This window comes from Camponotus floridanus, unplaced genomic scaffold (genome assembly GCF_003227725.1).
Source record: "Camponotus floridanus strain SB8 unplaced genomic scaffold, Cflo_v7.5 scaffold64, whole genome shotgun sequence".
NCBI lineage: Eukaryota > Metazoa > Arthropoda > Insecta > Hymenoptera > Formicidae > Camponotus > Camponotus floridanus.
The window spans coordinates 800,945-827,313 of NW_020229814.1; the positions used below are offsets into that span (position 1 = coordinate 800,945).

Below are 26,369 nucleotides of genomic sequence, written 5' to 3' on the forward strand. Positions count from 1 at the left end.
ATTTTCGCGACGGATAATAAGCCGGGCGATCCTTTTCCAGCCAGTTTATTTATCGTCTCGCAGCGCGAGAAAATATTTACGCACGATACATACAATCGAGATTCTCGACCGTGAAAGCGCGGGATTATTTTATCCATTTTTCGCAGAATTTCAGGACCGCGCGTGACCTTAAGAGACGATCGATCTGCGTTTTCTCTTGGCCGAGAAAAGGAATTCAAGAAGCGAACGTCCTTAAGATTCAGCATAAGTTCCTCCATCCTTTCGCAAACGTTACACGTCGAAAAATTAATAGTACGCTCTACTCGACCGTGACGCGTTTAATTTGAGCGGGAATCTTGTGTAACACGAACACTCAATGGTACGATTATTATTCGCGCATTATGCGAGTGACTGTTGCATTCATCAATATTTAAGTTGGATATTATGGATATTAAACGATGAAAACAAACAAGCAAATATAATATTGCTTGACAAGTATTACACAACGCAACGTTCCGTGAACGATGTAATTCTATCTTGATTAATACATTAATCAATTAAGCGGTTAACTAAACCAGATATATACCTCTAATATTATATCGAGAGCTGATTAACGATACGATATTTTGATAGTTGACGTGATAACCGCATTTGAGTTCAATCAGCGTTATTAAGTAATATCAATTCGACTGAAATTGTAACTTTAGGCATGCATTATAAATGAGACATACTTTGCGCGAAACGGAAATTACGTTTGCGAAAAAGAAAATATAAATATCGAATAATCGCTTTCCAGAGAAGAAAAATTATCTCTGTAATCAATTAATTTTTTTATAGTATATATTTATCTTATTTATATATGTACACATTTTTATTATATCTTTATAAAAGAAAATATTATTATATTAATATTATATTATTATATTAATATTAATTATAAATATTAATTATAAAATTTTAAAAATTATAAAATTTATTATATTATATATTTATTATATATTCCTATATTACAAATTAATAAATAAATTTCTGTACGTATTGAATAAGAAATCGCGTGCTTCTTACATCATGTAAGAAACACGAAAAGAGGAATGAATTGTTGAGACCCGAAGCGACCTTGATTCGTGATGCACCAGAGTTACAGAAGCCATCGTGCAAGGGTTGACGTCGAGCGAGCAGGTGCAAACGACCTTCGCAACTTTGTTGGAGCCTCTCTCCTCTTGCGGAATTTTCGGATGTTTCGGTAACGCGACGACGCCGATGCAAGTGCAGGTGCAGTCATTTCGGACGGAAAGATATCGAGTTAACGGTATCGCGATCATCGGATACACGTTACCGGATTAATCGAGATTTCATGGCTGAGAGAAATTTCTTGCTCTATCCATGCGTTGATTAATAAACGAGGTATCTGCTACTTGGAAAAACATGGAAAAGCTAGAATTCTTTATTTTTTTATACCTGAAAATATTAGGAATTTTCAGGGATTTTTTGGAGACCAATGTAAGGGAGTTTTCAAAAAAAATATTTTTTTGAAAATTGTTATGCTCTTGTATTATTACCAGTCGGCAAGCCAATTAAATTATGCGTTTAAAATATAAATACCAAGTTATAATATTATACCTGACAGATTCAATGTCTTTTTTAACAGAATGGATAGTTCGTATATTTTTCGTAATTTTTAATGATAAAAAATTAAAAATATGTAGAAAAATATTTATTTTATGAAAGCTATGCAGTTTTGTTTTCAATATATTTTCAAATCAAACATTTGAAATTTAAGTAGCTCTTTATTTTCCTCGTATAAATGAAAAACATTTAAAAAATGCAATATAATAAGAAAAATTATTTCGAAAATCTAAAAAAAATTCTAAAAAATTTTCTTTACCAAGAATTTTGAATAAAACCAGAAGATCAAGGAATTTTTTTTATAATTTAAAAATATGTTGGACACAAAACTGCATAGCTTTCATAAGATAAATATTTTTCTGCATATCATTTTTAATTATAAAATAAAATAAAAATAAAAATATTTCATGACAACAGACAATTTTTAGAAATGTTTCTTTTTGATTGTAATTTATCGAGAATTATTGGAGATAAGAGCTTGAGATTTCCATTATTTTTAACATTTGTATTTATAATAAATTGGGATTATTAACGTCGCGATTTATGTTTTTTAGAGAAAAAAAGATTGCATTATTTATTTACGATCTTAAATCATTTGCTTGAAATCGATTGCAGCCTAAAAAAGAGAGAGAGAGAGACTTCTCAAATGGACAGTCATTTAATTAGCCTGTCGCTTAGAGGATAGAGCGTTCAAGTTTTATCTAACATCAAGAGCTAAATATATCCCTTGAATAGCAAATCAGCTATCTTCTGCCAATGTTCACATGACGGGCGCGATTTATTCCCCTCCAAATTGCGAGCATAATTTATATACTACTGATTCAATTCGCAAATCAATAGTGCTTGTTTGCGTAATCGCAATGATAAATAATAAACCTTGTTATTGTTTGTGCCGTGTAAATATAATCTAGAACTTGACATTGCATCCAATACATCCATTTGCCCTAGTAACGTAATGAAATAATTACTCATATTGTGATATTTCTAGAAGCTAACAATATCGATATCAAGAGAAAATAATTAATCGATATGTTTGATATTTTCTATAACAACTCCGGTAACACTTCAGTATTTAAAAAAATTATTATGTATTAAAAAAAGAAAAAAATAAAATGCAAATATCATATTGCTACTTATTCATTAATTATCATTGCATCAGTTTCACATTAATTATTATTATATATAATTTATTATATTAATTATTTGTAATTGAAGATAAAACAATCCGTCGAGGTACCTGCCGTTCTTCGAAAAATGCACGAAACGCGCTTGCCCGTTCTCAATAATTTCCCATCGGAAAAATTGATCGTGTCAGAGGTCAAGCTGTCAGTGTCAAAGGACGCACGATGCTGGCGATGGCGGCGTCTCGATTCTTCCCGGAGAACCGTCCGAGGGTTTCCCGGAAACCCTCTCGCAGAACCGTCTTCGAACCGAAAACACCTCTCCTTTGAGACAGCCCTGGGGCACGTAAATTGCGCGCGCAGGCCGCGTTTGAAATTCGTGGCGCGCAGCGGAGGATCCTCGGGGGCCTGCGTTCCTCTCTCGCCTTTCGTTCCACGTCCATTCGTTGGCTCGTTCGTTGGGTTCGTTCGCTCTCTGCGCTCCCGTTCGGCTCCGGTCGTGGAAGTCGATGCTAAGGTCGGAGTGCTGTCGCGCGAGAAGGGAGTGTCTCGGGCGCCTGTCTCGCCGCCCTCCTCCCCGGGTCCTCCCAGTGATCCCGAATTTCCTCCGCGGGCACACGCGCTTCCCGCTGCTCGAGGATGACGCTCCCGAGTCGTCCGGTCTCGCCCGGCATCATTCGCGAGCGAACACGTTGGATCGAACGCGCGATTTAAGAAGGCAATAATCGCAACAGGAGATCAAAGTTTCTTCCCGTGGAAAAAACGAAGAGGGGGGAGGGAGGGAGGGACCACCGAATGTTCCCGTGTCGGAGTCCGCCAGGTATCCCTCAGTGGCAGCGAGTGCACGGAGACTATCGATTGCCGAGTGTATTTAAACGGCTGCGCGTGGAATCGCTAATAACCCCGTTCTCGCTGGAGGAGCGATCCTCTTTCCTTCAACGATACGTCTCACCGTGACCGTCGACGAGAGTCTGCCCTCTCGATCGATCGATCGAGACATCGAGTCGTCGTGCGTAACTCGAGTTGGCGAATCCTCCCTCCTGGGGCGAAGGGGAACAGTGCGGGGTATCCTTGACACTATGATGGGACGCGCGAGGTGGTGCCGGTAGTCCGCGGTTGGCCTCGAGGGATGTCCTCGTGACATGTTACCCCGTGACCTTGGCTGGCGCAACTATAACGTCCTCCGTGGAGAGGGTCGTCTTCTGGTGCGCGGATCAACGAGCGGCCGGTCCTTCAATCCGCGCGAGATCGAGTATCGCCTGCTGCCGCTGGTGCAGGTCAAGCCCGACTTTGTGATCCCATATGTGCTCTGCTGGCGAGTGCCGGGCGCAATTCACCGGATCCAGATTAACCCGTCGATCGTCCACCATCATCACCATCATCACCATCATCATCATCACCAACAGCAGCAGCAGCAGCAGCAGCAGCAGCAATCGCATCACTATTACCAACAGCAGCATCGTCAGCGTCGACGACACCTTGAGGGAGCGTCGAGACCACGTCCACCGCCTTCCACGGAGCATCGTCCCACGTACGGCTCGCAGCGTGACATCTTTGCGGATTCTGGTATGGAAACAAGGTGAGTGGCCCTGGAGACCTGCGTCGGTTGGCCGCGAGGCTTCTGAGGTTTCTCTCTGCGGTTCTCGGGCGTGTCGTCTGCCGGAGCCTGACGCTCCCGACATCCATCTGTGTAAAATCGTTTCTTTAATTAATTCGATTCTCTCGCGAATTAATTTAATTTCGTCGATTCGAGCCCGGATCGAAGACGACCGTCCCATTCAACGTACTGCGCAATTCAAGGATTGAAGTATTTTGTATTTTTGGGACGAAACTTCCCTTCATCGAGGAGATAAACGCTCTAGCTCTGCGAAATCCATTCGATCAATGACTTCTGTAAGATTATTAATTAATGATGGCGTCACAGTTTTTTTTTCTTTTACAATCTAAAGATAATTAATTAAGCTACAATATAAGGATTTTCTACAATTTAACGCTATATTTTTGTTTATAAATACAATTTAACGAATTTTTTTTATAAATATACTATTATTTTATAAATATTATTTTAATTATTTTAATTATTTTATAAATATGTTTAACAATTTTTTTTATAAATATACTCTTGTGATACAATGTGTTAAACACATGTACGCACACACGACGATGTTTGATTCTCGTTGAGAGAACACGATACCCCGATACGTTTTAAATTTCGAATTAAATCCCTTCGCAAATGTATGAGGTATATCATTTTTTTTTAAATTATGAATACCTTTACGAGTGTGTAGGCAGATAAACTGCATCGTAATGTGGCCGAAAAAGCTTTTCGGACACGCGATGCGTCGGTTCATTGCCCGGTTGCCTGATGCCATGGGGCACCGCACCCTCGTACAACAGCGAAATAGAAACATCTCGTCGTCACCTCGGCTCGACTCGAAACCTGACACTGTGCCAGGTGTTCCTACAATAGCAGAGAGCGCATTTTCGCCGATTAAACGTATCGCGTAGTCAACATTGCATTCAGTTATCGGATATTCATCCCGCAATTATATTGTGTTCAACCTGACACGCATTTATTGGAGACGCTAGAATCTATACATGTGTACGTACATGGAGGAAATGCGCTTTTGAATTGACGCAATTGCACTTGAGGAGTCTTCGAGGCTCCGCCACGAAGGGATTTACACGGCATATGCGCGATGTTAATGCAATGGGGCACCATAATTTGATCTCTCACGTCGAGATACTTTCCTTTTTTCCGCCCAAAGAGAGAAATAAAAGCTTGTTTATCGTCGTAAGCGGTTTCTTTCCATTCGACGACCTCCCGCTGCTGACGTTTTAAGCGGATTTCCCTACGGAAACCTAAAACCGTACGCACAAAATAAGGTTTAGCTTCACCGATACATTATGAGAGGACAGAGAAGAACAATCCATTATATCGTTTAACATGATTATTATATATATATATATATATATATATATATATATATATATATATATATTGTATATGCCAATCGCTCGTAAAAACGTACTCTTGCGCTCTGGGAGGAGAAGGGGGAAGTTGTGCGAAAAGAGGTGGATTTTTGTGCGCTGACCGTTGGCACCGACAGGCCATTTCCGGCGGCTGAGAATGACGATTTCCCCGATTCTGCGTAGAAAAAGCGAATTTTCGAAAACGAATAACACGACGTTCATTCATCTTCGGATGTCATCCCTGCCTTGCAATAAAGATACAAGAAGGGAAATGTCGATGAACCGCGTCGACTTGAGGGTGAATGTGTCACATCAATTCGCGTGTCGAATTTTATAGATTGTTTAGAGATTATATTTTTTATAGCTTATCTTTTGTAAATTCTTTTTTTATATTTATAAGTTACTTTTTATCGTCTTTTCATCTCCAACATCTTTCTAAAATCTGAACATTATTCCCTTTTTTAAAAAATATTTATTTTTTTATGTTTGCATTGAATCTTGTGGGAAATTATATATTGTAACATTTATTAATAAATTTGAAAAAGAAACAGGCTAAAATTTGCACAGTGCAAAATTTTCTTCAGATTTATTAATCCATTTCAAAATTTTACATCTAAAAATGAAACATGATGCATTATTTGTCACCTGCAATATAATCGAAAAACATTTTCAATAAATTTTTTCTTGCAAAATATATTCACCAAAAGTTTTCTGTTATCGATTGAAAAAGAAATATTAATTGCATTTATGTTATTTAAAAACGATGTTAAAAATTATTTCGCGACTTCAATTTTTTGCAAAATTAAAATCTATTTATTTAACGTTTTAAACGAAGCCCCTGCAAAATGCATTTTAAAATAACAGTTTATTATTAAATTCATACATAACTGGCGGTACCATAAAAACAAAATGGCGGTCGAGTAAAGTTGTAAGTCTTTTCCTAGCCCCTATTTTAATATCGTGCGGCTCATGCATTCTTCAGGTTTCGGGAGAGTCAAAAGTCGAATCGTTTTACGGTCACGAGGGACCGCCAAGAATATTCATAACGTTATTACCACCCATAAATCTTCGATCGTGTTATATGCTATGAAGCAACGAAATATTTATTGGTCGATGTCTACTTTTTTTTCCAACGTCCGTTCATACTAAGCTATAGATTCTCTCCCAAGTGACACAAATTGTTCACATCGACGTAGTAAAAAATGCAAAGAGCAAATGTCGTTTTGCAATGGTCGATGAAAGAATCCGTTATTCGTTCATTAAAATTAATGCATTGTCATTGTGTTCTACGGGGAATAAACTATAAATATATTATGCGACTCTGAACGGTTTTCATTCATAATGTCTTACAAAAGGATTAATAACAAAATTGAATATAGAGATTTAGCATTTTCCCATATTTTTGAAAGAAGAAAAAGAAGTTTAAACGAAATTTAAACGGTTAAATGAAATTTGTTCTTAATACAAAATATACCTTGTATGAAATATAGCATGAAAATGAATATAAATGAACAAGAATTTCTACATTTTTATTGTATTTTTAAAAGGAAGTGGAAAATTCAACGTGGCAGACTGTTTCCTGGGAGTTTAAATTTTTAAAGACCTCCACTCGCTTTCGTAGTTAAAAATTTTCCATTACAAGAATTTCGTTCCTTTCACGTCACTGTAAAGTCGGAAGCTGCTTTAGAAAATTATCTACGATGAATCAATCGTGTAACGAGTAGTAATCACTTTTAATAAGAGATGTGTTTCCGGTTTATTTAATCAGTGCGAATACGTTCGTGTAAGTGTAAATGGATAAGTAATGTAAACATAATTCGGATCTAGAGCGAGGTTGTAAGATCGAGGTTGATAGTGAATGAGAAATGTTGTAAGAAAGCATAATTACGATCTAGCTATAAATAAAACGGAGAAATATCACTAACAATAAAATAAAAAATAATCGCTTGTTTTTTATAATTTTATATAAATTTTAAAAGCATCAATTGTTCTCGTATATGTCTGTTTTCTCTTTAAAGTTCCCACATTGTTAAGGGAGCAAGTTGTAAAATTATATAACAAGCCTATCTAATTTTATGTTCTTTTCTACTGGGATAACATGAATAATGTTTTATCCCTCTCATTTGGATACATTTTAGTCGATGTTTCCAAGAGTAAGAGTTCTTTCTAAAATTTTATTATAAAAGCTTAAATAAAGTCAATTTTCTTAACAATTTTCGATATAAATTTTTTAAAACTAATAATCAAATCTAGTTTGTTTATTTTTAAGTAACTTAACAAATAATGATCGAATCAATGATTAAAAAAAAAGATAGAGATCAGAAAACATGATTTTATAAGAAAATATTTAACAGATGCTATTTTTGCATTCACACATTTTCCCCAGACATTTAAACGTGAAATCACTTTATATAACTCTCGAAATACGTGTTGATATTATTAAAAATAAAAAAAAATTGATATTTTAATCATTTTAAAGTGCACCCGCCCCCTCAAGATATTAAGGAGATCTTTCAAGATTTATGGAAATGGGCGAAAAAAAATGTGTGTCATCAGTATATAAAAAGTAGCGATATGAAATTTAAATTTTTGCGAGGGCACACTCGATGACTCTCGGATATTAAAAGAAATGAAATCATTGAAAGTCTCTCTGTCCACATAGTTATGCCTGCTCGCGATTTATTACAATCCGTAGCACTTTCCATCTTTCGAAAATGCGAATAATTCATTAAAAAAAAAACTCTTCACGCTTTCAAAGCGTGTAAACGATGCGTACAATTTGCATAAAAATATAAAATGTTTCCAGGCAAAATAAGATCTTGCATATATTATAATAATATAGATTATTTTCATTCGTAAGAGATAAAACTTGATGAGAGATTAAACTTGATGATATCATATCACAAGTAATCTTATTTATTGAATATTTATCAATGCAGAAAAATTAGCAATGTGACATTTCTTTCAATTTACATCACGCAAAATGTGTCTTTTATTTTACGTCAAAAGGTTAAATATTATAAAATTTTTAAAAAATTAGTCACACCTCGGTCAATTACTATCGATTTTTTTCTATTACATTTTATTTTCTTCCGTTTTATTTTTCTATTACATTTATTTTTTTCATTACAATCGATACTTTTTTCAGACAACATCAATGATACAAATCTAACGCCTAGAAAAAATACATTTACGAGCATAATAAATCGGACGGCGAGATACATAAAGAAAGCTCTAAATTTTACATTTCAAGAGGCTGTTCCAGAGAGAAAATACATATCGACGTCATCGTTACAATTGAAGTTGTGCGCGAAAGTAACGATCATCATCGATCTGCGATGACCTAGACATATGCAGTCGTTATCGTTATCCCAAATTGATTCCCGCTTTATCTAGATAAACGGGAAGAGATATACGGTAAACTCTCGACACGAGGAGAGAGACACGGATCGCACGATTTTCTCTTGGCAAATGGAACAATTTCTCGTCTTGGCCGAGAGATATGTTAATTCGCGAGGTGGAGACGAATCCCCTCGATTGTAGGATACAGAATGTTCCTTCTAGGCCTAGGCAATGATTAATAGCTATCGCAAGCCGTAGCTGTCAGATGTCTTTTTTTATTTTTTTACACCACGTCATGTATCACGTTCTCTCGTAAACACGTCTATCAGATGTCATTACATCTTAATGTTCCGCGTGAACTAGTTTGGCGCGCGTTGTTAATTCAGTGGACGAGAAACGTCAGGCGGCGAGAGAAAGAGACAGGGAAAGACTGTCGCGAGAAGGAAGCGAACTTTCTCGCGATCGCGAGGTCGTTGCACAACAATTAATATTTGCAATCTCCCTCGCGTAATAACCTTTCATGTAAATACGGCCGATCGCGCGTTATTATCTTGCGATTAGAAATTCATTAAAGAGACGCGGACGGCGTTCTTTTCCAGATGGTTTTTTATTAAAAGTCAAGGAGAGCTTTACTTACGGAACGACTTCCTTTTTTTTTTTCGCACGCTTGCACGTGCAACGTGTGATTTATTATGCTAACGAGAGCTGAAACGATGCGAGACGCGATACGAACCTTTTTACAAAAGGTTCTCCTATTTTACATCCATTACGAGGACTATTGAAATTACACATTACTTATATTATCATGTGTGTCATGCATGCAATACGTTCATCTAATGTCAAATGGAATTTGTACTGTGTCTGACATTATTATAAATTAATGCGATTCTTGCACATCGTTGTTTCTTTTCCTTCACAATCGAACGTTCACTGCTCTGAATTATCATTATTGCTGTTTGCATTATTCGGAATAATAAAACTGAAAATTATATAAAATCCCTGTCAGCAAGAAGATATTTGTGTAATAATTTACACTATAATAATTTAATTATGATAATAATGATAATAATTTATATTCTAATAATTTGTAATAATATATTATAAAAATAACAATAATAATTTATGTTATTATAATTTACTATAATAATTTATATTTACAATAATATTATTATTTATATTATTAATATTATTATTTATAACAATTTCGAACAATAATAATATAATGTATATATAAAGTTTTATATAATTATTATTATATCTTGTCATAAACATATACAATATTCGAAACTTAATGAGATTAAAACACTGCCTGGTTGGAAAGTTTTGCGGTAAAAGAGAATTAAATCGCATTTTTACCTATCGCAATTTATATTGCTTGATCTCTCTGTCAGTGCAATTCGCACCATTGAAGAGAAGAACTACCGTAAGTCGTCACGAATCGGACGTTCCGAGCTTAGGGGAAAGGGCGGGATTTCTTCTTCGTCGCTTACTCCGAAAATCCTGACGGACGATCGCGGGGGCGGAAGGCAGAGAAAGAACAGTCGGGAGAAGGGAGACGAAAAGTTTTCGAGGGCGATTTTTCTAGGGCAAAAAAAGATGACGCGTTGTTACAGAGCTCGGCATCTCTCCTCTGGGGCATCTCTCTCTTTTTCACCCCCGTCGTGCACGACGATAAAAACCCTCGGATTCGCCGGGGATACCTTCCCCGGGTTACGCGCGCGAACCATCGAAAACCACCCCGTGAAGGAGACTAACGGACGTGGGGGAGAAGAGGGCGGACGAAGGGGAGACAGACAGCCAGGTCGGGAGACATGGCGGGTTGCGATGTTGGATTTAATTTAAGCGTCGCTCCGAATCTTCAGCGTCTTTGCGATGCCGCATTGCTGCTCGCATTCCCGTCGACTTCCGGGAGAGTTGATACCAGCAGCGGTGGCAACGTGGGGCGAATTTTAGAGACGGAAACGACCACCGGATATCGATATCTCGCGCACGAGTTTGCCCCCGCTAAGGATACGAAATTCTCGCCGACATCCCCCCCCCCCTTTTCCGCTTGATGAATTGCGAAAATGAACGTGAAATTAATTATTTAGTTCGTAATTACTTTGTTTAGTTGAATTATTTATTTAATTAATTATTTCTCTCCCTTTTGGTCTGCGCTGTTTTATTTTTGATCGTTTTTTTTTCTGTTGTTCTTTTTGTTAACATAAATCTTGTAATCTCTGTCGAACATTTTCGCTCTTCATGACTTTGACAAATTTCGAGAAATTCGTAAATTTTTACGAGCTTAACTAAAATGACAGATTTTATGTCGAAACTATTGCATCTTACTCATTGAAAATTTTTCAAGTCGCGTAAATGAACTGTACAAAGAAACTTATCATTTTCCTTTCAATAGTGATTGACAGTATTTTTAATATTACAACTGAAAAAAAAAATATTTTATTGCTCGCTATTAAAAATTATGCGTGTATATTTCGATATATTATGATGTATATATATATATTTTTTTAAATGTCAAAGGCTTTTTTGTTTCGACACGCAAACACCTGAGGCGAGGCTTATTCCGGAATTACGTGTTTCCTGCATACAAAGCGTTTGCCTCCCCTTTTTTCAACCGCGCGTTTTTCCGAAGCATACGCGAGGTGCCGACAGTCGGCCATTTCTCATTCATAAATTATTTATTTCGCGGTGGGAGGGAGAAAAAAGTTTCGAATGACTGTGCTAGTGTATCGCTAATTATACGCTATTATATAAAAGATGTTAAAAGAACAATTGGGAAAAATAATTTATATGCTTCTTTGCGATATATAATTGATTGACACAATAATTATCCAATATTTTATTGCTTGCGATAAAAAATATATTTATGACAACTTTTAAAATATATTATTTAAGATATCAAGAAGTATTTGTATAATTTTTAGTAGCGTACAATAAAATAATTTCTCTAATGATGTAACATTAAAAGAGTTAACGCCAAACACTTAAAAAAATAATAATTCTTTTGACATTATTTGTGATTTCAATACTTCGTAGTTTATGTAAATAATAATATTGTCAAAAAATATATCGTTTATTGTTACAATTTATTGTTTAGCATATAAAATGTCATTCTTGAATTTTGTTTAATATAAATTTTAATAAATTATATAAAATAATCTTGAAATTATTCAGAAAAATTTTTATTGTGTTTAATATAATTGTCTTTAATAAATTCGTCACTAGCAGTTTAAATGATTTTTAACTGAGAGATTTATATTTCTTTTCTTATCATTTCAATATTACAAAAATTAGAAAAAGGAGGAAACAATAAAACAGAGAAACAGCGTATGATTACAATATTGAGATATTTAGTAATTTTAATACCTACTCGTTAGTTTGGTCTAGAATTCGATAGATATCGTCGAGTTTAAATCATTATTACTACACAAAAAAAATATTCGCACTCCGAATATTCAGAGCTCAAAACCACGTGCCAATTTACGTCATGTGTGATTTATCCATTTCGCAAAACGAGATATCCGACTTGTGTAAAACGGGATTGCCCTCAAAGCCGGACGGCCATGTCCCTTTGTGAGAACGATCCTCTCTCTCTCTCTCTCTTTCTCTTTTTCTCTCTGCCTCTACAAATATATCTTTTTTTTATACTGGCTCACTCGTTTAAAACAAATTATTGCGCATATCGCCGTCAGGCCCGATCGCTTGCCTTCTTCGAGCACGGAAAAATTCGAGAGCCGCAATTCGCACAAACCGGTCCGGCAAAAAGGATCCCAGGACTTCCAGAGATTCGCAGAACCCGATCGCGATCCGATTCTGGGTTCTCTAGGAAATATATAATACGTCTCTACGTCTCCTCAAGCTTCTCGAAACTCCACAAGGTCCGCGTGCTTGAAAAGTTGAGCTTTCTCCCAACTTTCGTGCGACTTGGAAAAATAAATCCAAGAATGCGAGGAAAAGTTGGAAATCTTTCGGCAGGCGTGTATAACGGTGCAAATATTTCGGTGCGCTTGCGAAATTTCGAGTAATTTTCGAAATTCCTCTCAGACGAGAACTTTCGACACGCAGTCTTGCGTTGTACGTTTTCTTTCATAACTTTGGAGAAAATTTCCAACATTACATGTGGACGGGTTTCTCGGTAAATTTTGAATCTGAATTTTCTGCCGAAGCTTATTAAAAGTAAACTTTTATGGAAGGAGATAACAAGGTACAGCTAATATTTAATTGTAACTTACAATTGTAACTTTCGACTTCTCAATATTGAAGAAATAATGTTTTTATATTTTCAATTCTAATATTTCATAAAATGAAGAAAGTACTTGAGTGACGAATGTAATAGCAGTTTTTTGTCTACTTTAGTGATACTAAATTTAATACAAAGAAATGTAATATCTGCTACTTGATTATAAAAACCGATAAGAACGATAAGAGATAGAAAACGCGATAGAGAAATCAATATTGATTAATTTTGGAAGCGAAAGATAATTTTATTTAACTCCTTCCTGTACAAAATTATCCTCAAGGAAAATTATTAATTACAACGCAATTTTGATCGCGCTGAATAAGTACAAAATATTATTTTATTATCTTTATATAAGTATAAATCTTATATACACCTAAGTTTGAACTTTCAATTTATATTTATCGCTCAAATATTTACTACTTGTGTGCATGTGAGACTTGATTCGAATGAAAATTTACACGTAATCCAATCACGATAAAAGCAAGAAAAATGTACCAAAGAATTCGAGCAATAAAACTTGAGCAAAAAATCGACCGATCTAGCATTCTCTCTCCTGGACCCGATCTGTCATCTTCAAAAACTGCTCGACTGTTGATCGATTAGCTCACATTTTTCGTTTCTATCGATTAAATTCTTTTCCAGCAGCAAGCGTATCTTCTCTCAATCTATCGTATAAATATATATATTCGTTGAGAAAAATAAAATAATTCTCTGCTGCAGTTCCCTCGAGATCGGGATGAGAGCCACTGCATTAAAGCAGACGCCTCGCGACGTTGCCACACCTCGCCAGATCTCACTCTTCTATCGACCGGGCGGCGTTGCCAGCCCTCCTTCATGCCCCTTTATCGCCCCTTTCCAACGCAGCCCCCTTTCCTCCCCTTTCTCTCGCTCCCGCCCTGTCTGTCTTTTTCTCCTCGCCGATGGCTGTCCATATTTCTCTCTTTATCCACTTCGGAGTCGGAGCCCATCGCGGCTAGACCCTTCTCTTTCTCCCTTTTTCCCTCCCTTTTCCCTCTACCCAGCTCTCCGTATCTCCTTCTCGCGTCCTCTTCCTCTTTTCCTCTTCTCCCTTTCTTCCTCCTCAGTCTCTGCTCGCTTTACCTCCTTCGGATACAGCTGTTCCATCTTTTCCTAGGGCAGATGCCGCAGCTAGGTGCAATGTCATCTTTATTATCCCTTTTTCTCTCTAACCTCTCATCTCCTTCCTGAATCTCTTTCTCTCTCGGTCTCTCTCTTTGCCCGACAATGATTCGATAAAAGCAAGCCGATCACGAACAGCTCGTCTGTCGATGACGAAGTCGGTGTCTTCCTCTCCCTTTTTGGATCCGGCTCCGTGTTATTCGTTGTTGGAACGTAACCTCTTGATGCTACACCGATATTTCGCGACTAGCTTCAAACTATCGAAGTAGATCGAACAGCTTCAACTTTCTCGCTTGCACCAATCGGCCAAGTTCGACGTTTCCCCGACACTTTTCGACGCGTCTCGCGAATGTGAAACATCGCGGGGAGTTTGGTTGAGAGTATGGACGAAATGTACGTAGAACGAAATCGACTCTACCGAAGCTGATTAATATAAAATTCTAGACGAAAATACTGGGGAAACTAATGTTTTATGTTGAAATATTTTTCTGTTTCGTTTTTGTAATTAATTTCTTTTTCGATCATTAAATGAGGATCCTGTCGTATCACCTTCATATTACTTTCATATGGAAAAGCCTGGAAAGCCTGGAATTCTCAGAGATTTCCTTAGTACCTGAATAAATCAGGGATTTTTTGTTTAAGTTCTCTCTTTAATAACTAACTTTGCTCTTATATTATAAGTAGCAAACCAAATGAATCGTGTTTAAGATACATTATAAATACATCTGTTTGTTTATATATTCAATGAAAAAACGTTTAAGTGAAAAATGTTTATCTTACGAAAGCCATTTATTATTTTTCCGTGCATTCGCACATCTAACACTTGAAACTTAAATGGTTCTGTGTTTTTCGTACGAGTGGAAAAAGACTTATCTTAGAAAGTTGCATAAAAAAAGTTTTAAAATATTTCCACTACCTGGAATTTTGAACAAAAATATCTGAAAGATCAGGAAATTTTTTATAAGACTTGAGTGTAGACGCTCTGTGAATGTACTTGTCATAATTGAACATCTCTGTTCTTTTTTTGTTCATTTCCTCTCGTGATTTCACAATTTTCAGCAGAAAAACCTAGAAATAAACCTAGAATCAGCATAATCTGCGAAAAATATGTTTTTCATCAATCTGAATCTCGGTCTTAGAGTTGGTCCGTAGTCGCCGGTGGTCTCCTAGAGGTCTTCTGGCCTCTCCCTCGGATCGCCAAGTATTCCGACTTCGTGACTCACCAACGTAGACATCGGCCAACGATCGGTGCAGGTCGAGGAGCATCCCAGATCTGGGTCGGTTTCCGCTGGAATCACAAAGCGAAGAAAAGAGTTCGCGTAGATGTGCTATATAAATTCCCCTCTTAACATTCTATTTGCAAAACCGTCGCTTTTGTACTCGCCGGCTATTATCTGCCTGAAGTGACCTGAGATTTGTATCGATAACGAATATTCTGTTATAAAAAGAATCGAGTCATATGCCTTGGAAATATTCGAATTATTATTATGACTTTAATTTCATTAGTTGATAACCTAATTTACAAATTAACTTAATTACTCAACGTGTCAATTGATTACATATAATTACACGAAATGCATGATCATATTTTTTATTGGATGCTTTAGCTCCCTCTCTTTTCTTTTTTTAACATATGTTAGGAATAAGAATTCTTAAAAATACGGTATAACTTAACTCGTAAAAACAACGTCACAGAACAAAAATTGATAGGAAAAACGATAAAATCCTTGTTCGTGAAACATTTACAAATCTGGTTCATGAAACATTTAAAAATCTGGTTTATCTACAGACTTTTGTTTTTTTATGGAATTCTACTAAACTTTCTGAATTGACAGTATTTAAAAATCTTGATGTCTTGCGATACTCTAATGTCACTAAAAGTGCACCCATAAAGGAAGCAGATAGACTCGTTTAAATTTTCCATTTAGCTGCCAAAAGAAATAATTCCTCATCTTTCCTTTGGTTTTCCTTATTTAAGTTTCCAAAATAATGCCGAATTGTTATTTACAAATACAAAAGTGGACAGTTTTATGCCATTCTTTCACCATATTTAGTTTCAAAAGCTCTAGAAAAATTGTTTAATAACATGCTACATTTATATCTCGAAAATGTGTCCGCAAGATAAATAACATCCTGAACATTTGTCATGAAAATTCGCGTGCTTATATTTGCACAATTCTGACGTCAGTACATGTATGAATACGAAACTAAGTAACTTATAAACTTAGATACGTATCTCTCTCTCTTCTTTCATCTCCCAACCACTCGTGGTTTCCTCGAATCTATCTTAGTACTAAAATAAAAAATATAACGAAAATAGAATTGGAGAAAATGCACTAGAAATGTACTAGTTTTGAGTATCAAAAATGGAGGAAATTAAGAAAGAGAGAAACTCTTATAATCTCACATTCCTTATGGCTTGCGCATTCGAGGCCCCAAGAATCCGTTCCCGTGAATCTCTGTTACTCTGGGTATCGTTTCTCGAAAACGACCGGTACCGCGCTTACCGATCTTAATAATGCGGCTACCTACCTACCTACCGCATGCCACGATCCCCTTTGCATGACAGGGGCAGCAGCCAGACGGGATAACGTCGTGTAATGAAGATTAATCTCGTCTAGCAAGAGCGCGCACCGACCGTCCCGCGCATTCATAAATCAATCATATCCGTCCGATTATCATTCAAATCGGTCCCCGATCCTCCTCGTTGCTCGCCGGGGCTATATACGTACGTCGTTGCGCGGAAACATGGACAAATCGGCCACGATCGGCTGGCCATGACGACCTAAGAAGACCCAATCGCCGAAGGCGATAGATAGCGATTAGATCGAACAGAACGAACTTACAATAACAGGGTGTCTGTTCCCTGGAAGACCTAGAATTCTCAGGAATTTCTCTTGTACCTGGAAAAATCAGGACGTTCTCAGAGAATTTTATTTTTTTCAAAGTTCTCCCTGAAATAATTTTGCGTTATTACACTGAGGAAAAAATTATCTTGAAATAAAAAAATTTTAGTTAACTCAAGAAAGCTCTTTATTCGGTGGGTACTAATCACGTATTTACTTGTATTCAAAACGTCTGCTTGCTTAAGTTAAGTATTTATGTACATATGTTTAAATATATATATATATATGCTTAAAAAAATATAATTTTTATTTTAATTTTACAAAATATTTATTAAAATGCATTTTTTATTCCCAAAAGTTTCAAATTTTTTAATTTAAAAAAATAATATACATATTTAATTTAATAAAGTATAGTATATATTTTACGAAAATAGTATTTAAATATAAAAAAATATATAAATGAAAATAATGTACTTAATATAACATGCATATTTAATTAAAATTAAATATTTTTGCTTAAATGAAATAAACAATTCCTTGCATTTAAAACAAAAGTTTCAAGAAAACAAATTTATTTGATTTAAAAAAATTTTTCCCTCATTGTAAGAGCAATCGATAATTCGATAAATTTAAGTGTGTTTAAAATTTAGTATAAATGTGTATATCTGTCTCTGTTCAGATATTCAATGTCTTAACAAAATATCGAATATGTAGTATAAATTTTTTCATTTGCAAGGTTTAATGAGAAAAAATGAAAATATAAAATTTTCAAAGATATTGATTGTGAAAAAGCTCTATTCAATTTTTTCAGTTCAAATTGACATTTGAAATTTAGGTGGTTCTGTATTTTTTTCTTCTCGTTTGAAAACGCACACAATGAAAAATCTTATTTTAGAGACTTGCAAAAGTCTTTCAAATTTTCTCTTTATCTGGAATTTTGAATACTTGGAAGGGGATTTTTTTACGAGATCTTACTAGACATCTTGAATAAGGCACTTCATATTCCATGTTTGCTCTGTCGTTTCAATAACTATTCATCGAGGACGCTCGATTGTTTGCTGCATTATTATTTAATCGCCAATGACAATTCATTATGGAAATGATGAAAAATATGCTCGCGCTGAAAAGAAAAAAACCCGTGCACTAAATAATGACAAGCGCAACGGATTTACTGCGAAGATACTGCGAGAAAATCCAGCAGCGGTAAAATCCCTCCGTCTTAATTCCCCACCGTTGACGTTTATTCGCTATTACAAAGCTTATGATAATGAAGAGATGCCTCTATATCTCTGCCAGGATTCCCTTTGTAAGCGGGAGAGAAAGAAAGAGGGCTTATCGACATTTTACGCGAGGCGTCGCTTATTACGATCTTATACATTATGGAACCCCTGGAGGAGAAACGTTTCAATCTCTCAGGAAGGCTCGATTAACGTAAATCGCATCGATCGGCTAATCCTCGCGAGATCCGCGAAGGATACGATCGGATAGATAAGATTTGTTCTCGCGGAGATCGATCGCCTTTCTCCCGAAGGAGAATTAATTATCGCAATCTCGATGATGAAAATGGAAACGGGAAGGGAAAAAAAAAACAACGCTGTCCCTGAGCATAAAAGGACACCGTTGACAGTCGCGAAAGGCCACGTGTCCCTTTCCCAGCGCAATCAGAGCCGCGCTTTCCCCTCGCTTTCCGCTCGACGACAATAACAGTAACAGTAACAGTTTGAGCGATTCGCGGAGCCTCGGACAACGCAATGCAACGTGTACTTTCCTCTTTCAAGACCGCGATCGTGCGTTGTGTGCACGCTCTCGGTCGGTGTCTGCCCCTGAGATTCCCCGACCTATCATCATCGGGGCAGGGTAACCGCAGACCGATCGATTCGGGGAACTCTCTAATTTGCCTTTTCAAGTTTGCCCGTTGCAGCGAAAGAAGGGTCCCCGGGTATGAGACGTATCAGGTAGCGGACGTGTTAGAATTTATGGTACGCTTTGGAAATATTTCCACAAGCAATTACGATGCGTCCGTAAAGCTTGGGGCAGGTGCCGACGTGGGTTTTACGATCGTTCTCTTCTCTAGAAGCACGATATCCAATTTACGCGTGTTGCGAAATACTTTGGGGTCAAATGTTATAATAATGACTTAGAGTTCGCAAATGATTTTAATTTATACGAAGCTTACACGAGGGTAGAATATGATGTTCTCTCTGATGCTAAAATCAAGAAATTTATAAGAAGTGAAGTTGATCAGTTTGGAGTTTCTGGGAGGAGAAGTTTTCTAACACAATAATTTTCTATATTAAAATTATTTGTATAATAAATATTATATCGATCGCGAAAAAGTTTGATAATCCTAATCGGTTGGCTCGTCTTCAACCAACCGATTGTCGGCCGAATGAAAAATGAAAAGATACGGGAACAAGTCTCATCAATTATGCGATGGTCCGCGCAATTCGAGGACCGATTGTACATCTATTGTAAATCCGACATCAACCCAATGACCTCAAGCACATACCGGTACATTTAATATGATAATCGACGATATGCGCATATTAGATCGAGCTTCGGTCTGTCTGTCTGAGCGGGAAGACCGGTTCCGCGATGCGACGAGGACGGATTAAGGTCGACTCGCATTATGCGACATGACAACGAGATGCATGTACTTGTAATGAGACGAGATGTGTTCGAGGTGCATAAAAAGACCGCAGCGTCTTCATTTTCATCATAATGCCAGGGAAAGGCATTGTAATGACTCACAAGCGATGTATTTATTCAAGGAAATCCTTTATTTTCTCTTTTTAATATTCTGTTATTTTATATGAAATTTAATATATATTTTATTCTATTTTTTTTATTTTAAAATTTGCATTTTTCAATGCAATATATTTGAAATCAATGCAATATATCTGTGCTTGATAGGTTATTCTATCCTTACACGATCCCAGCAATATGATGGTGACCACATCTAGCAAAAAAATATATTTCTATTTTTAGAATAATGTATAAATATTATTATATTATATTTATATCTTGTGTGTGTGAATTTATTTTTACGCAATTTGAGAAAAGTCAAAGATAATTTAAAATACGTAAAAATCACAATTTTTTCATCGAGTTTCTTTGTATTAAAATAAAATTTATTTATTAATTATATTAAAACAAAATTATTTATTAACTACATTAAAATAAAATTATTTATCAACTGTGTTAAAATAAAATTTGCAAAATTTGCAAAAATATTTCTTAAAATAAAAATGAAAAAGGAAGAACTGCAGCGATGGACAGGATACTCCTGTCGCCAGCGGTGAGGAAGAGGCGGTCGAGATTCGTCGCCGGAAAATTACCAGGGTGCAACGTTGCTGCACACGTACAGTCGACTCGTAAATTTCAATTTCCAGCCGATCGAACGATTCGCCCGTACAATGCACACGGCAGCGTTATGACGGCGCCCGCCAACTTTGCGATTCCCCGATTCCCCGCGAGCTTCTGCACCGTGGATAAGTTATGGGGGCGAGAGAGGGAGAGGGAACGCGCGCCGCTGCGATCGATTAACCCGGGGTGGTGCTCGTTTTGCGAGAGCATCGCGCTTAGATAAGAGAAGCTACATCCTCCTCGCGGTGCAAAAGACACCGACATTTCTTCTCTTTATCGAAAGAAAAAAAAATATATCGACACTAATAACGTAATTTCGACGCTTGGGGGAAAAAAGGAATAAATAAATCGTCCACTTTACTCCCTGGTCCACTTTATAAACTAGATACTAGAATAATATTGTTGAGTGTTATTTAAGCAATATTATTAAATCTTCCCCCGCATCTCAAGGTTAATTGGAACGACGAGATGAGGGTTTTTCAGCAGGCGTATATTATCTTTCACTTTGACACCTTAATAATGTCGCGGCCGTTAATTAGGAAGTTAATTCACCGGCGGCGACCTTAACGCACGCTTCTCCACGCCCGTGCCTTTCCTAAGATTCGCATATTAATTAAGGCTGAGCGTCCGCAACAATCGTGATCGCCGCAGTCACCTTGGCATTTGTGTCGAAATGGATACGCGTCGAACAATGGCTATCGTTAATGAGTCGCGCGTAATAGTCGGCAAGTATTAGCCTCGCTAGGTGACGTTTCATCATAACGAATAACAATGATGCATGTCGCGTATTCTTTTAACACTTGCATATGAACATTTTGTGTTCAATAATATTTAATATGCAGTTGATAGAGAGAGAGAGAAAGACGGAGAAAGAGAGAGAGAGAGTTAATTTTTAAATATTGAGACAGAAAATAATTTTATTTTTAATTCATATTTTTTTCGCGTTTGAATAAAATACTTGATTTAGAATCTTAATTAATTGCATTTGCTTGCTCGTGAAATTGCTCTTTATTGCGCGAAACTTTAATTTTGAAATATAAATCTGGCGAATTTTTTCCCTTTTTTTGCAATTTAAATTCTTTCATATATTTTTCCTTACATCCAAAATTTTAACAAATTTGTTTTTTGGAATTTTTTTTAGTCGCTGAATCCGAATCTGACATTAAAATTTGCAATTTTAAAAAATTCAAGATGGCAAGTCCAATATGGCAGAAAATTATAAATTTTTTTCCTTTAGATTCGGATTGTGTAATCCCGAAAAAAATCCTCAGAGACAAAGTTTTAAGGAAATACAATTGTTAGTTTGGGTTTAGTACAGAAAATATTGTATTTTATCTATAAAATTAATAACAAAAACAGAAATTCTGAAAAATACTTTAAGAGTGTATTAAGTTCGTAAAAAAATTTTCCTTTTCATTTTCATAATAAATTAGCGAAAAATGCACTTCTCCATGAAAAAATACTAATTTTGACTATTTGTTTTTATGTATAGTATTTTTGTAATTAACAATTAATGACTTCATATTTTTTTATATTTATTGATATTTTAAGGATCTCGTAAAAACGAAAAACCCGATATTTATTGTTAAAAAAATAGTTAATAAATAATTAAAAACTACGAAAAAAGAGGTGAGGGACTCATGACACAAAGAATTAATATAATTTATACATTTATATTAATATTATTATTATATTTATATTAATATAATAATATTATATTAATATAAATATAATAGTAATATTAATATAATATTAATATAATAATATTAATAATAATATTAATAAATATAAATGTAATAAATATAATATATTATATGTATATTTATATTTATATTATATAATATTATATTATTAAGATATATATACTATTTCGGCAGATTTATATTATATAATATTATATTATTAATATTATAATAATAATATAATGCATTTATATATATTAATATTAAATTAATAATAATTAGCATTCATATTTGTTATACTGTTATAGAAATATTCTCGCTTCCTTTCTCTCGTAACATCATCGTTTAACAAAATTCTTTCTCCTCTAACACGTCATATCTCGAGTGCGACTTTAAACCTGAAAGAAAAGACGCTGAACAAGGTCTATATAATCTCCGTAAAAGGGTGAACTCCCGCAAGCTACGCCGCCAAGTTTACTAAATCTGTAAGCCCTCTCGGTTGCATACAGCCTGTGTTACTGGCCTATATTTTTAATTCTTTGCACACGTTTACGTGTGCGAAAAAATGACGACATAAAGGAAGCAAAGGCGATGACAGTGTTTGTTCTCAAAGAGACGCAGTCACGTGGCGCAAGCGTGATGACAGTTCTTGTTCGACGAACAGGAAAGAGAGAGAAAAGGGTACGAGACTTGGTATCTTTTTCCCTACTATCCCGCCATGTTGAAAACCATCTCCCTCGGGGCTGTCGTTTACAAGGGCGTGGGCGTGCAAACCCGGGAAATTTAATACTCTGAAATATCAGATGTCGAAGGTAAAATGTCTTCGTCGATGGCAATTGCAATTGCGCACGTGCGCTTTTTCTCTCACTTCGTCCCTCCACTCGTCATTCTCCCTCTTTCTCTTTTTACCGAGTCCCTCTCCCTCCCCATATTTATAATCATTAAATCATTGAAGCTGGAATGTAACCGACACGAAATGGCTTCATTACAACGCGTTTTCCTTCGTCAAATATTATTTACAGACTCGCGTTTTAACACAAAAGCGCTTTAACTGATTTTAATATTACGTCTAGGTAACTCTATATTCTTAAAATGCATTATTCTCTGTTATATTAAGTGTAATCATTCGATAACTCGGATACATATGTATACACATATATGTATTGTAATGTAACAATATAATATTACAATCATATTACGTGTCATCGAGATTGCTAAGGATATTATAAATAACAATTGGCACATATTATATTCAGATAGAGAATATTAAAGCATATGTAATGTGCATTCGATATTATTTATCGACGCATCTTTCAAAGACAAATTCCTGAGATCATTTGAAGACAATTTTTCCTCAGCGAAAATGTCAATGAAGGCCATCATTTTTTGCATGTTTCCGATTTTTGTCATCATATATCTTTGCAATTAAGTCTTAAATTAAAACTCAACTAAAGTAAACTCTATTTAAAATTAATCGAAGAATGTGGTTTTGTTAATATTTTATTTCTACAAAGCTTAGTTTACGAAAAACCCCTTATTTCCAATCACTTATAATTCGAAAATTATTAGTGCCTCGACATTTTCGTTGAGGAAAAATCGTTCAGATGATCCCAGGAATCTGTCTTTGAAAGACGACGGAAGATAACTGGGACACCCTGTATACCGTATCCCCCGAATTTTCAGCAAATATTTCCCGAAGCTATTTCATCGTCGAAGAATAGTAACCCCTCGCCCCTCACCGCGTTATGAAAAAGCCAACTATTTTTGTTTATATATTCAATGTCTCCTGACAAAATATTAAATACGTAGTATATCCTTACTGAGAAAAAACCTGGTTGCATTAATTAGAATCTGGTAGATTCAACCAGTATGTCTGTTGGAAAATGGACGAACCAGAATTCTTGTAGGAATTACCAGATGAATCTGATTAATTTCTTCCTGTTAAATTTACCAAATTTTCTTATTAATAATACTAAACTCCCCAGCATCAAGTTGTCTAAAATTTTTTCATCTAATCAAAAGTCTGTTTAATATTTTGAATTCCAACAAGATTATTGGATAAATTCAATTCATATTATTGAATAAATTATTTTAAATTCAGTTTGTTAGAAATTAAACTGATAAACAGTGATGCAGGAAGAAGATGCAGCTCAAACACACACAATCAGAGAGCTAACGTCCTCTTTCTGGCACTACTGTTCGTAAGAGAAAAAAAATATACTTTGGATTTAATGTTAATACTAGTTCTTTATATACATTTCATGGCAAATATTGAATACGAGTTAAGAGTGGCTTGCCGCCTAGTGGCAAGCAAAGAAATTAATGTAACAAGAAATTTTATAGATCCAACCAGAAAATACTAACTAAAGTCTTATAGTAAAATCTATTAAACGTTCTAGTTATAAAAAATCGAGTCTTATCATGATAACTAAAAATTCTTGTTTAATTTAACCAAAATGCCTTCAGTCATATACGTCTTGTTGGTACAATCAAACTATTTTTCGCAGTGCTTTATTTTAATTTTTAATAAAAAATATATGATAAAAAAAATAAAAATTTTATACGAGAAAAATGTTTACATTATGAATTTTTTTTTTCAAATTTACATTATATGCAAATCTTGAAAGGCTTTGTATTTCTCGTATGAATGAAAAAACACATGCAATATAAAAGTAATTTAATGTATTTAAAAAAAAGTGACATCAAACAAATCTTCAAAATATTCTTTTCTAGAATTTTGAACAAAAATACCTGAAAGATCAAGTCAATTTTCATGGACACTTTTTTACAAGTTTTCGAGTAGATATTTAGAATATTTGACATTTCTAGATTGTCATTTCTGATTTTCATTACTTGATTTTGATTACTCGATTTTCATTACTGATTACGAAATTGCGCGACTGATAACGATTATCTTTCTTGTTTCAGGTAAGACGATTCCTCCCCTTGGTGTCCTAATCGGATCTTCATTCTCATGTCTCGTGTAAGTAGTTATCGTGTTCTACTGCAATAATGTACGATGGATCGAGCGACGTAAAAACGTCCACGTTTTAGGGGATAAGGATGACGCGACGTCGTTACAAAGGGTTTCCAACGGGTTCGTAGAAGCAAGGGATGAGTCGCAAAGGGCGAGCCCGCGACGCGTGTAAATTTAAGGGTTTCACTCAGTTTTTTCTCCATCGTTGTCCTCCTTCGCGTCCCACAGCAGTACTCTTCCGGTGCCTTCATCCACCACGATTGTCATTTTAAAAATGCCAGAGAGAGAGAGAGAGAGACCAGCCTTCCCTGCTGTTCTGCGAGATCATTCACCTCGCAACGAGTTTCGCGCGAAATTTCGAAGCTATTGTTGTGAATGGAACATTTAATGGGACTTATTTTTCCCCCCTTTTTCGCGGCGGAATAAAAAATTTTACGACACTCAGCATTTTTTTTTTCGACTACATCGTCGAACGTAAAAAAAGAAGAAGCGCGATCGTATATCAGTCCCATTAAAATGCACGTATATTCTACGGCAGGATTTTACGATCAACGAAAATGTCGCTGGCATCGCCGGAAAACAGGAGTTTGTCATTAATGAGCTCTTATCGATGGGAAAACTTTGGATTCTCGGATGCAAGACGTCGTTTTATCGCGATCGGAAAATTGCAAAAAAGAATTCTGCGATAGCACTTTATAAGTTCTAAGAGCGTGCTGTACTTTACGCGTTTTCGATAACGCGAACCGATAAGAGCGATTTATATTATTGTTTTTAATACACCCGCGGGAATCTCTCCCTCTTTCGCGAGAAAAAGAGAGAGAGAGAGGGCGAATACTGTAAAAAAATTACTGCGGACGTTACACTTTTATGCACTTTTATTGCACGGAAGATGCGCGTCTTCATTTGCAGTAAAGTCGCTGCGTTTTTCAGGGCGCCTTAACCCCCTCCATCCCTGGAAATTTTTTGCGTCATTTCCGCGAATGTATAAAGCAATATGGCCGATGAAGGAGATATCCAACGTGGATTTTCCGCCGTTGGCGGAAAAATCCTGCGGATACAATGGCGCCGAATTGTCGT

At 35.8% G+C, this 26,369-nt stretch overlaps 1 protein-coding gene across 1 annotated transcript in view; it reads left to right on the forward strand.

Annotated features, from left to right (window-relative positions):
• Positions 1-3,512: 3,512 nt before the first annotated feature.
• LOC105252152 overlaps positions 3,513-26,369 on the forward strand; it is a 155,803-nt gene continuing 132,946 nt past the window's right edge. The window contains exon 1 of the mRNA XM_025413262.1: positions 3,513-4,305. Within this exon, the coding sequence (XP_025269047.1) occupies positions 3,869-4,305 (437 nt within the window). The 5' untranslated portion in view covers positions 3,513-3,868. The remainder of the gene's footprint in view (positions 4,306-26,369) is intronic.